General features: G+C 39.7%; 1 protein-coding gene across 1 annotated transcript; it reads left to right on the top strand.

Annotated features, from left to right (window-relative positions):
* Nucleotides 1–10,158: 10,158 nt before the first annotated feature.
* On the top strand, nt 10,159–11,058 carry LOC110541131 (vomeronasal type-1 receptor 4-like). Its single transcript, XM_021627931.1, has one exon. It carries the CDS (start codon nt 10,159–10,161, stop codon nt 11,056–11,058), a length of 900 nt encoding a protein of 299 aa, XP_021483606.1.
* Nucleotides 11,059–13,237: the final 2,179 nt, after the last annotated feature.

Below are 13,237 nucleotides of genomic sequence, written 5' to 3'. Positions count from 1 at the left end.
CTTGTGGTGCTCCCGTCCTCCCCAGGTCTTAGTAACTCCCCCTTCTTTCATATGATTTCCTGTACTCTACCCAGGGTTTAGTTATGAGTGTCAGCATTTGCTTTGATACACTGCTAGGTAGAGTCTTTCAGAGGCCCTCTATGGTAGGCTCCTGACCTGTTTCTTGTTTTCTCCTACTTCCAATGTCCATCCCATTTGTCTTTCTAAATTAGGATTTCTCATCTTACCTGGAACCTCCTTTGTTTAGCTTCTTTAGGTGTTTAGATTTTAGTTACGTTTATCCCATCTGATAGGTCTAGTATACACTTATAAGTGAATATATACTGTGTGTGTCTTTCTGCTTCTGGGATACCTCATTCAGGATGATCTTTTCTAGATCCCACCATTTGCCTGCAAATTTCATGATTTCTTGTTTTTTTAATATTTTTATTTTTATTACTTACACTTCATTCACTTTGTATTCCCCCACTAGTCCCTCCCTCCTCCCCTCTCAATCTCACCTTCCCTCCCCCTTCTCCACTCATGCCCCTTCCCAAGACCATTGATAGGTGAGGTTTTCCTCTCTTTCCTTCTGATCCTAGTCTATCAGGTCTCATCAAGAGTTCTTGCATTGTCTTCCTCTGTTGGCCTGGTAAGGCTACCCCCCCATCAGGGAGAGGTGATCAAAGAGCAGGACAATCAGTTCATTTCAGAGGCAGTCCCTCCTCCCATTACTATGGAACCCACTTGGACACTGAACTGCCATGGACAACATCTGTGCAGGGGTTCTAGGTTATCTCCATGCATGGTACTTGGTTGGAGTATGAGTCTCAGGAAAGACCCCTGTGCTCAGATTTTTTGGTTCTGATGCTCTCCTTGTGGAGCTCCTGTCCTCTCCATATCTTACTATTTTCCACTTCTTTCATAAGATCCCATGCACTCTGCCCAACAGTTGGCCATAAGTCTCAGTATCTGCTTTGATAGTCTGCAGGGCAGAGCCTTTCAGAGGCCCTGTGTGGCAGGTGCCTAACTTGTTTTCTGTTTTCTTCTTCTTCTGATGTCCATCCTCTTTGCCTTTCGGGGTGGGAATTGAGCATTTTAGCCAGAGTACTCCCTCTTGATTAGTTTCTTTAGGTGTACAGATTTTAGTAGGTTTATGCTATGTTATATATTTATATGAGTGAGTATACACCGTGTGTGTCTTTCTGTTTCTGGGATAGCTCACTCGGGATGATCTTTTCCAGTTCCCACCATTCACCTGCAAATTTCATAATTTCCTTGTTTTTTATTGCTGAGTAATATTCCATTGTGTAAATGTACCACAATTTCTGTATCCATTCTCCAGTTGAGGGGCATCTGGGTTGTTTCCTGCATCTGACTGTTACAAATAAAGCTGCTACAAGCATGGTTGAGCAAATGTCCTTATTGTATACTTGAGCTTCTTTTGGATATATGCCTAGGAGTGGTATAGCTGGATATTGAGGAAGCATCATTCCTAGCTGTCTGAGAAAGCGCCAGATTGATATCCAAAGTGGTTGTACAAGTTTACATTCCCACCAGCAATGGAGGAGGGTTCCCCTTTCTCCACAACCTCTCCAGCATGTGTTGTCTCTTGAGCTTTTGATCATAGCCATTCTGATAGGTAAAAGGTAAAATCTCAGGGTCATTTTGATTTGCATCTCCCTGATGACTTAGGAAGTTAAGCTTTAGGTGTTTCTCTGCCATTCTATTTTCCTCTACAGAGAATTCTCTATTGAGGTCTGTACCCCATTTTGAATTGGATTGCTTGATTTGTTGCTTTTTAACTTCTTTAGTTCTTTATAAATTCTGGATATTAGCCCTCTGTCAGATATAGGGTTGGTGAAGATCCTTTCCCAGGCTGTAGGCTATCACTTTGTTCTGATGACAGTGTCCTTTGCTTTACAGAAACTTTTTTGTTTCATGAGGTCCCATTTATTGATTGTTGATCTTAGATACTGTGCCATTGGTGTTCTGTTCAGGAAGTTGTCTCCTGTACCAATGAGTTCTAGTCTCTTCCCCACTTTTTCTTCTAACTGATTTAGTGTGTCTCGTTTTATGTTGAGGTCTTCGATCCACTTGGACTTTAGTTTTGTGCAGTGTGATATGGATCTAATTTCATTTTTTCTGCATATAATCATCCAGTTGGACCAGCAGCATTTGTTGAAGATGCTGTCTTGTTTCCGTTTTGTGGTTTTGGCTTCTTTGTCAAAAACCCAGTATCCGTAGGTGTGTGGATTTCTTTCTGAGTCTTTTATTTGATTCCATTGATCCACCATTCTGTTTCTATGCCAATACCATGCTGTTTTTATTACTATTGTTCTGTAGTACAGCTTAAGATCAGAGATGGAGATACTTTCACACTATCTGTTGATATAAAGGAGAGTTTTGGCAATTCTGTGTTTTTGTTTGTTTGTTTGTTTGTTTGTTTGTTTTTCCTTGTGAAATTGAGAATTTTTCTTTCTAGGTCTGTAAAGAATTGTGTTGGTATTATCATGGGAATTGTATTGAATCTGTAGATTGTTTTTGGCAGAATGGTCATTTTCACTATGTTAATCATACCAATCCATGAGCACAGGAGATCTTTCCATCTTCTGATATCTTCAATTTCTTTCCTCAGAGACTTGAAGTTTATTTTTTTTTCAAATAGGTCTTTCACTTTCTTGGTTAGAGTCACACCAAGGTATTTTATCTTAACAACAAAAAAAAAAATCCTCTCATTATGCATTCAGAAAATCTTAGACACTGGGTAAGGGCCATATGTAAAAATAATAGGAATTGAGGAAGGAAAAGATACCCTGGTCATAGACAGAGACAATATTTCCAAGAAAATCATAAAAGTAAATTTCCTTAAATAATGAGATGTTTATAAAGGTACTAGAACCATACAGAAAGTCCTGTGGCAACATAATACTTAAAACATTAAATATAAAGAACAAAGAATAAGATTAAAAACAGTAAATGTTTAAAAAAATGAGTAGCATATTAGGACAGATTTATTAGAATAACATCTAACTCTAAATTAGACTTACTAACTTCTAAAGGAGACTGTAAATCCATGAAGACCTTGGACAGTTGTGTTGTAGACTTTAAGAGAACATAGATGCCATCCCAGACTACTATATCCAAGAAAACTTATGCTCATAATAGATAAAGAAAATAAGACATTACATGCTAATACCAAATTTAAGTAATATCATCCAGCTCTAAAGAAGGTAAAAGAAAGATAAAACCATCACAATGAGGTTAACCACCAGGGGAGAAAAAAGAATATCCAATCCCAGACTAGCAAACTGAAAGAAGAGAAACACACACAAATACACAAACACTGCGACCACCACCTACAACCACAACCCTGCTGTTTATTATCTCTGAACATCAATGTTTTCAATTCCCCAATAAATAGACACAGACCAAGAGAATGGACATGAAAAGGGAATCCACCCTTTACTGCATCCCAGAAACATACCTCAACCTCAAGGACAAACATAACATCAGATAAAAGGATGGCAAAAGATATACCAAGGAAATGAAGTTAAGAAGTAAGCTATTGTAGCCATTGTAGATTCCGACAAAATAGACTTCAAACCAAAAGTAATTGGAAGAGACACAGTAGGACACTACATGTTTATTAAAGGGAAAATTCAACTAGGGGAGATTGCAATTCTTAACATCTATTTACCAAACACAAGGGCACTCCATTTCACAAAAAGAAATGCTACTACCTCTTAAATATGACATAGATACTTAAACAATGCTAGTGGAGACTTATGCCTCATTCTTACCAAAAGGCCAGTTATCCATGCAAAAACTAAATAGAAAAGTTCTGAAGCTAACTGATGTTACTACTCACATGGAATTTGCAGTTGTTTGCATAACATTTCAATCAGAGACAAAAGAGTATATCTTCTTCTCAGCACCTCATGAAACTTTCTCCAAAAATAACCACATACCCAGACTCAAAGCAAGTCTCAAAACATATAAGAAAACTGAAAAAACACTCTGCATCCTAGCTGACTAGCACAGATAAAGCTGAATATCAGAAACAACAAAAAGCTTATGCACTCATGGAAACTGAACAGCTCACTATTGAACAAAAGTGCTTCCATATTAATATTAAGAACAAATAAATGACTACCTAGAATTCAATGAAATGGAGTTCACAGCACAACCAAAATTATAAGACACAATGAAGGTAGTTCTCAGGCACGAGTCATAGCATTAAATTCCTACATAAAAAATAATTGGAGAGATCTCATACTAGCAACTTAACAACACACCTAAACTCTAGAACAAAAACAAGAATCACCCCAAGAGGAGAAGACAGGAAGAAATAATCAAACTCAAGGCTGAAAATAATAAAATAGAACGAACAAAAAACAATACAAGGAACCGATGAAATAAAGACTTGTTACTTGGTTAGTTTCATAAAATTGACAGACCCTTCTCCCCAAAACTACAGGGCAGAGGGGTGTATGATGAAAAGTCCACGGAAATGAAAACTGGCTGAGGTTTCTGCTGCAGAGCTTGTTAATGGCGGGGTGCAGCCTCTGTCTTCTGTGTGTACACACCCTCCCAGCTGGAAGAGGTGGAGGTCCTCAGAATGGCAAAAGGCCTGGGCTTGATTTGTGACAGTTACAGGTAATATATTCTAGAAGTAGTTATGTTAAACAAGAAACTAAGCTCTATGGGATCTTTATTTCATATTGCATTCTTAAAATTCCCTGTCCCTAATGCAGCCAATCCTGATGAAACCTGAGAGTCTGGTGTCACATGGAAGGGAAGGAGGACCTCTCCTCTCAGTGGACTTGGAGAGGGTCATGGGAGGAGATGAGGGAGGGAGGGTGGAAGTGGGAAGGAATGAGGGAGGGACTACAGCTGGAATACAAAGCGAATAAATGAAGTTATTTATTTATTAATATAAAAATTTTTAAAACAAAAAAAATTATTCTCTATCCCTAAATTGAAATAATAGATTCCCTGTGTTTTGAAATTAATTAAGGGTTGTGCCACCAATTAATACATATGTGTCACTATTAAGAAATTGCTACGAGTGGTGTTTGGCTTCCTGGAAAGAATATTTTGTCTCAGTTCTATGTGTGAAGGTGTGCTGATCATTTTGTTTTATATTCAGTCAGATTTGGAGACACTGGCGCACACACACAGACAAAAACTCCCCGCAGGGGCTATGTTCCCCTCAGGTTCACGTGCTGCTCTGCATCTGGAGCCTGGTGTGCTTAGTAGGGACAAAAATGGCGCAGAGCGAGGAACGGCTGGAGGATGTGTCAGCTTTGCTTTAAAGAAGAGAATCTGGTGTTTCTGTGTTTTATTATTTTCAATGAAACGCAAGTATTTTGACCTTTGAAATTTTAATTTTTTTAAAAAAATGGGAATTCAAAAATTAATACCTAGCTTTCCTTTTCACCATCACTTCTTCTTCTTCTTTAGAATCCATCCCTCTACTCCAGCTCTATGGATTCCATTTTTGTCTGAACACCTGACGAGAGCCAAACCCAGACCAGTCCTTCAGGAAGTCCCTCTGCAGTTCAAAGACAATTGAAAGTTTCTTGAAGTTTGTGAAGGGAAGAAGTGTTCCTCAGGGGTGATACCAACTTCCTCATCAGGCAGTCTCATGGAAACTTCTTGTGACATCATCTTGACCTCAGGGGAGGTGAGATCTCAGCATATCAGCATGTCACCCTGTGTATGACTACATGGCAGCCTCTGCCCACTGAGGCCACCTCCAGCATCTGCCATCACAGAGACATACACTTCCACAGGTGAGTCTTAATGTATTCCTTCCAGCCTGAAGAGCCTGAAGTGTTTCTTGGCAGCTGTGGGTGCAGCTCCCTGAGCGTGTCTCTCTCTTTCTGGGACACAATGCTGCAAGGCTGGATACCAACAGAGCTGGATTACCTCAGTCCTGAGCGCTCCACAGGTGGAGGAAGCCTGCAGGAGAGAGGCCCGTGCATAGTCTCCTCTTCCTGACAATCTCTGGCAGGGAGAATTTGCTGTAGGACTCCTGGTACCAAAGGGAAGCTAGGGTATTGTTGTCTGAACGCTTTATCACTGAGTATAAGGGAAAACACACACACACACAAACGCAGAAACACACACATTTTCATTGAACAAATATAAGATCTACTCAGTGATATCTGGTAGGATCTAAAGCACCAAGATAGCAGAACCCAAAGATCTAAGAGCCCCTAGCTTACCTTCAGGTTTTCTCGTGTGTGTGTGTGTGTGTGTGTGTGTGTGTGTGTGTGTGTGTGTGTGTCGTCTTAAGAAGGTAAACATTAAGCAGAATGCTATAAAATAGATGTGTTACAAAAACTATTCATATTGTTGGAAGGAGAAGAGAAGAGAAGATACAGTTTCTCTGTACAATATCTGCCACTGTATTGAAGACGTGATAAAAACTGCTCCATGTAAGTAATAATATAGTGAGATCATGTGCTGGACATTTTCCTGTCAATGTGACACATGTTTCCACCAGAGAGGAGGAAACCTCAATTGAGAAAATACCTCCAGAAGATCTGGCTGTGGAGCATCTTCTCTTTATTTCTTTTTTTACTTTTTATTCAATTTATTTACTTTTTTATAAATTACTGTTTTTTCACTTTGTATCCCTGCTGTAGCCCCTCCCTCAAACCCTCCAAATTCCACCCTCCCTCTCTCATCTCCTCCCATTCCCCTCCCCATGCAGTGGCACAGGCTTTCTCTTTAACTCAGTGTTAAGACACAGTTGGCAGTTTTCTTTTGGAATCACTGATGCCAAGTTGCACAGTGATGGGAGGCTTTCTTTCTTCCTTAGAGACCAAGAGCAGTAATACTGTTTCCATGTTTACTTGTGTGTATAAAATTGTGGGAAAAATCAGATACGTGGTATTCATATTTCAGTTGATTCTAATGGGGCTTCTATGACTTGCATATGTTAGCAGCACTTGGACAGGGCAGAATATTCATGTCTTTGCTGCTCTGGTTTCTACCTTTAAGACATCACTTAGTTCTCCACCTTCTCCTGCCTTTCAGGATTTGCTACTGGCCTCTGGCCTCCAGACACTGTTTATCACAGGTTTTGGAGGGAATGGAGCTTCACTGGTCAGGTGGGTTAGTAGGATCTTTGTCTGGTGGTGAGTTCTGGTTCTCAGTGAAATATCTCCTTCTTATTGGAGGGTATATGACATATATAAACCTTGGGATGTGGGTAGAGATTTGGGGGGTGAATGTAAACATTGGCTGGGGCTGAGGTGCTGAGAATGCTTAATTTGCATAGACAGGAATTCCAGGTGTTAGCTGGACATGTCCATAAAAGGAAATAGGAAGTTTTAACACCTTCTCCACTATGCTTGAGTACTTCAAGGGAGGCAGAGATGGGGTTTGGAAGGCTATGTGCACCAGGGAATGCAGGCCCAGAACAGGGAGGGGGAGATCCATACCCCTGCAGTCTCAAGATGAGCCTTGCCCAGGGTTGAACATTTTCCCCATTCCCACAGTTCATTTGCCCTACATTCTTCTTTGAAACAGTGTGTGCAAATATCAGTTATGTTTTTGAAGTCGTAGAAAATATTGCATACTGGGCCTACAGGTACATTAAAATGTCATTTCCGATATGCTTACACATCTGTGGTGGAAAAGTGACTACATTTATGGTGCTAATGGTACTTCAGGAAATGAGGAAAGTTCTCACGGTTGTCTTCCAGTGTTAAATAATCCTTTGAGTTTACTAAGTTAACATTTGTATAAAATTAATGTGTTTGACATGGGACTAGCCTTGTCACATTTTGTTATTTTACATTTTGTACATGATATATGACAACAGCTTATTTTATGAATTAATAGCATGTTTTGAAGGTGCTGAGGAGTCTGTAAAATCAGAGTGCAGAATGGCAATGTGAATGAAAATCATGTTAAAATTGAGATGTGCAGTACTCAAAAGAGCAAACAATTTATGCCACACAATCTGGTGGATATTATTTCCTTTCAGAGATAGAGTTGGTTGGTAGATCTGTTGTTTCTAGGTGGTAGAATTTGGGAAATCTGTAGGGTAACTGAAATCACCTAAATAGTCTCTTTTGCCATTAGAATTCCTCTTGCCAGTGGTGCTGTGAGCTAGAAATCACCCATTATATGGACAACCTTGTGGAAATGCTGATCCCTAGCAAGAAGATTGCCAAGTTTGTTTTTTTTAATCATTCAATAATTTTTTTATTAAATTTTTATTACAATGTGTTGATTTTGCATACCAGCTATAGCCCTTTCCCTCCTCTCCTACTCCCCCCACCCTCCCTCTTCTCCCCCTATGCCCCTCCCCTAGAACCCTGATAGGGGAGGACTCCTCCCTTCCATCTGACCCCAGACTATCAGGTCTCATTAGTGCCAGCTGCATCTTCCTCTATGTCCTGGCAAGGCTGCCCTCTCCTTCCCCCCAGGGTGAGATGAACAAAGAGCCAGCGACTCAGTTCATGTCAGAGGCAGCCCCTGATCACCTCAATAGGGAAAACAGTTGGAAACTGAGCAGCCTATATGCTCCATCTGAGTAGGGGGTCTAGGTCCCTTGCATGCATGGTCCTTCTATTGGAGTACTGGTCTCTGCAGGCCCCCCTGAGCCCAGGTATTTTGGATATGTTGTTCTCCTTGTGGAATTCCTGTCACCTCCAGGTCTTTCTATCTCCCTATTTTTCCATAAGAATTCCAGCACTCTCCCAAAGTTTGGCTATGAGTCTCAGTATCTTCTTCGATACCCTGGTGGGTAGAGTCTTTCAGAGGTCCCCTGTGGAAGGCTCCTCACTGTTCCTTTTCTTCTCCTACTTCTGATGTCTATCCTGTTTGTCCTTCTGAGTGAAGTTTCATAAATGGGCCCTCATGAAACTGCAAAGCTTCTGTAAAACAAAGCATACTCTCATCAGAACAAACAAAAGCCTACACACTGGGAAATGGTCTTCACCAAGCCTGCATCTGACAGAGGGCAAATATCCAGAACACATAAAGAACTAAAGAATTTAAACTCCAACACACCAAGCAATCCAATTAAAAATTGGGTACAGAGTTAAACAGAGAATTCTCAGCATAGAAATATCAAAAGGCAGAGAAAGACTTAAGGAAATACTCAGCATCCTTAGTCATCCGGAAAATGCAAATCAAAACAAACCTGAAATTCTACCTCACATCAATCAGAATGGCTAGGATTAAAAATTGAAGGTAGGATGCATGCTGGAGAGGTTGTGGAGAAAGGGGAGCCCTCCTCCATTGCTGGTGGGAATGCAACCTTGTACCACCACTTTGGAAATCAATCTGACTCTTTCTCAGAAAATTAGTAATAGCGCTACCTCAAGAACCAGCTATTCCACTCCTGGACATGTACCCAAAATATGCCCCACCATTCAATAAGGACATTTGCTCAACTGTGTTCATAGCAGCTTTATTTGTAGTAGCCAGCATCTGGAAACAACCTAGATGTCCCTCAACAGAAGAATGGATACAGAAAGTGTGGTACATTTACACGATGGAATAGTACTCAGCAATTAAAAAACAAGGAAATCATGAAATTTGCAGGCAAATGGTGGGATCTAGAAATGATCATCCTGAATGAGGTAACACAGAAGTAGAAAGACACATGTGGTATATGCTTAATTATAAGTGGATATTAGACATAAAATATGGGATAAACACACTAAAATCTATAGGCCCAAAGAAGCTGAACAACAAAGAGGATGCTAAGTTTGTTTTTAGCCACAGTACTGTGACTGCAACAATACTTTGAGCTTTAGAAAAGTTTTTGTTCAAAAACAAATCTTGGGAGCTCTGGAGAAGGTTCTCTGGGGTAAGAAGGCACATTGCCCTTACAGAGGATTGGAGATTAGTTCCCAGCACACACATCTGTAACACTCACTGTAACACCTATGACTCAAAAGGAACATGACTGAAGTGAATATTTCCATAGATCAACACAGAGATACACATAGTTAACAAATTTAAAACTCTTGAACATATTTTTACCTCTGAATGGATATAAATGGATGTAAGATCTGCTATAAAATATTATATCTGAGCGGTTATTGCTTAGCATGAATTTTATGTACAACAAAGACAGTAGTCCTGCATACACATCATGACTTCTCAGGAGTTGATAATGAGTGATATTACAAGTACAGTGAGAGAATGTCATCCAGAAACCTGACTGTGGGGATCTTCTTCCTGTCCCAGACTGCCCTAGGAATGCTGGGGAACTTGGCCTTGCTTTGTTGTTTTATTTTTGCTGACTTCACTGGCGTCAGGATGAAGCCCATGGACATGATTGTCAAACATCTGACCCTGGCCAACATTGTGGTTCTCTGCAAAGGAATTCCTCAAACAATGGCTGCTTTTGGTCAGACGTTTTTTCCAGATGACATTTCATGTAAACTTATGTTTTATTTTCATAGAGTTGCCAGGGGAGCATCCCTTGGTTCCACATGCCTTCTGAGTGTCTTTCAGGCCATCACTATCAGCCCCAGTCATTCCAGCTTGGCACAGCTCAAGTTTAAAGCCCCTAGGATTATTGGTCCTTCCCTGGGCCTCTGCTGGGTCCTGTACCTACTTGTAAATAGCTTCAATATTATGACAGTGACTGACATAAGAGATAGAGGAAATCTTACTGAATTTAGACAATTTGTGTACTGTTTTGTGGTAAACGTTTCCAAACTTTCCAAATTTTACATTATATATCTGATCCTATTGGTCTTCAATGATGTCCTGTATTTGGGACTCATGATAGGAGCCAGTGGCTCCATGGTGTTGATCTTGTTCAAGCATAAGCAGAGGGTCCAACATATCCACAGATCCCTGTCTACTAAGTCATTCTCTGAGACCAAAGCCACCCAAAGTATTCTTACCCTAATGATCAGCTTTGTGGTCCTTTACGGAAGCTCTGTGATCTTAATTTTGTATTTTCCCTTTCAGGATGTAACACATACATGGCTGATCAATGCCAATGTGGCCATGAATGCATGCTACCCAGCACTCTGTCCCTTTCTGCTCATCAGACACTATACTAGGGTTTTCAAGCTCTGCAGTACTTGAATATATCAAGAGCCATTTATTCTTACCTAGTCAGTCATCTGATATGCATATTGTACATACTGTTTATATTCAGCATAACCTGTTCTTATCAGACCATAGTGTATTTAAAATATCTCCCAACACTCTTTGAAACATAGTTATGAATACAGTTACATTCAACTGTTTCAATTTAGGACATTTTAGTACTAGATAAATATATATATATTGGGATATGTAGGTTGTAATGTCTGTTATGAGTGTCTATTCAGGTCCGTATATCATTCTTTAATCTGTTGTACTGACAAAATATGCTCAACACTAGTTTTCGACTGAAGGAAGAATGGAGCACTGAGTTATTTCTGAGAAAATGGACAGTTGCAGAGGATGTCCACGAGATTAGTGACAGTGGAGCACATGTATAGTTTACTGTTTTGGGACACCGCACAGCATTTAGGGTGGCTTTGTGTTTCTCGTATACTGATGATTAATAACCAACATTGGGAAAATGCAATGTGTAAGTGGTAATGTTATTTTCTCATATTTAGATGAACATTCACATGTTACATGATTAGATAAGGAGGGAAAATATTAAAACACAGTTAACCAGATAAAGTTAATTTTTTAATATTTAGTATTTATTTTATGTGTCTGAGTGCTATGTATGTGTACCCTATGCAGACAAGGTGTGATAGAATTCAAAATATTCTCTAATACCACATGGTATTTGAGTTCTGGATGTTTGTGAGCCATCATGTGGGTACTGGGAATAGAATCAGGTCCTCTGCAAGAAACAAGTGTCTTCAAGGTCACTGATCCCACAAAAGTTGGATTATAAACCACACCTTTCAAAATATAAAGATGTGTAGGGTATATATGCAAAATGTATGAAAATAGGATTGCAAGTTCTTTGGCAGGAAGACTCTGACGTCAGACATGAATTGGAACGCCTGGGAAGACAGCAAACCAACATGAACTAGAATCCTCCTTTACTGAGAAAAGTTGACCTATATGGAAATATATGAGGAAGTTATAGTTAAACCCTTCTCTATTGACCAGTTTTGAGAGAACTGTTACTTTTATAACTTCTTAGATGATAAACCCTTTAGGCATCTACTGAGAAAATTTTAAAGGGGAAACATATAAATAAAATTATCATGAGAATAAAATTGCCATATAAACAAAACTGTATACAGTCACTTAAAAAGTAAATGTGAACTTTGAGTAGTTATGAGTCTCTACCATAATCACTTCCCACTGAAAAATGTACTCCTCCTTTGTAGGTGGCCAACAGCAGCACTGTAGAGCCATAAAAATGATTGCTTAGAAGGCACTCTGACTGGCACATCACATGCATTAGCAAGAGAACAGAAGCTTCCCCTGCTAGCTCTGCACCACAGACTTTGTTTGCTCTTTCCCATTGAGAAGCTCTTAAACCCAACTGGGTATGGTTCATTGCCCAAGTAATAGTCACATGCTGGTGCACATCAAAACTAGAATAAGTACTACATAACACACTTATATAACTAAGTAGAAATTCAGTACACAATCCTAACCTTAGGAAAGCCAGACAGCAAGAAAATAAAGTTCATCTCTCTGACAAGTTCCTCTGTCTTTCAACCACAGGGTTCAGTTTCCATAGTAAGATAGCTTATCATCTTGATCTGCTGTGCACACTAATATCAATGACAAAATTTGTTACTTTTGAAGGACTTGAGTGGTCTCCCTTATCAGTGTATACTATAGTGGAAATTTCACTGAAAGCTCTGTCTTCTGTCTGTTCCACTTTCCTCAAATTTTATCTTCTTGAATACTTTCTGATTATAAGCATTGGCTATTGTAGAACTTTCTCTATCATTTTTTTATTTTATCTTTGCATCATGTTCAATGAAGCATGTAAGTTTTGATCAGCTGAGTAACATTCTATACAGTAGCATGGATGGGAGGCAATGCCTTATTAACCTCTCCATAATCCACAGTCATTATGCATCACTCATCCTGCTTTTTCCTGTTGTGACGCTGCCACAGGACATCTATGTGGCACATAGAAACAAAGTGAAGCTGGCTCTTTCTCTTAAACCAGACATAGTACCAAGAGAGAATCTGCTATTTTAATATCTGACGCAGTAGGTGACCCCATGAAAGGCAGGCGATTGCATAGGAATGAAGCTTCCCCTGTTTACTCCACTGACAAACAATTGGA

The sequence above is a fragment of the Meriones unguiculatus genome, chromosome 1 (assembly GCF_030254825.1).
Source record: "Meriones unguiculatus strain TT.TT164.6M chromosome 1, Bangor_MerUng_6.1, whole genome shotgun sequence".
In the NCBI taxonomy this organism is placed as follows: Eukaryota; Metazoa; Chordata; class Mammalia; order Rodentia; family Muridae; genus Meriones; species Meriones unguiculatus.
Note: the sequence above shows the minus strand (reverse complement) of the source record. Positions and strands in the feature narration are given on the sequence as shown.

Coding starts and splice junctions, on each gene's coding strand:
- LOC110541131 (XM_021627931.1), top strand. CDS start 10,159: ATGTCATCCAGAAACCTGACTGTGGGGATCTTCTTCCTGTCCCAGACT.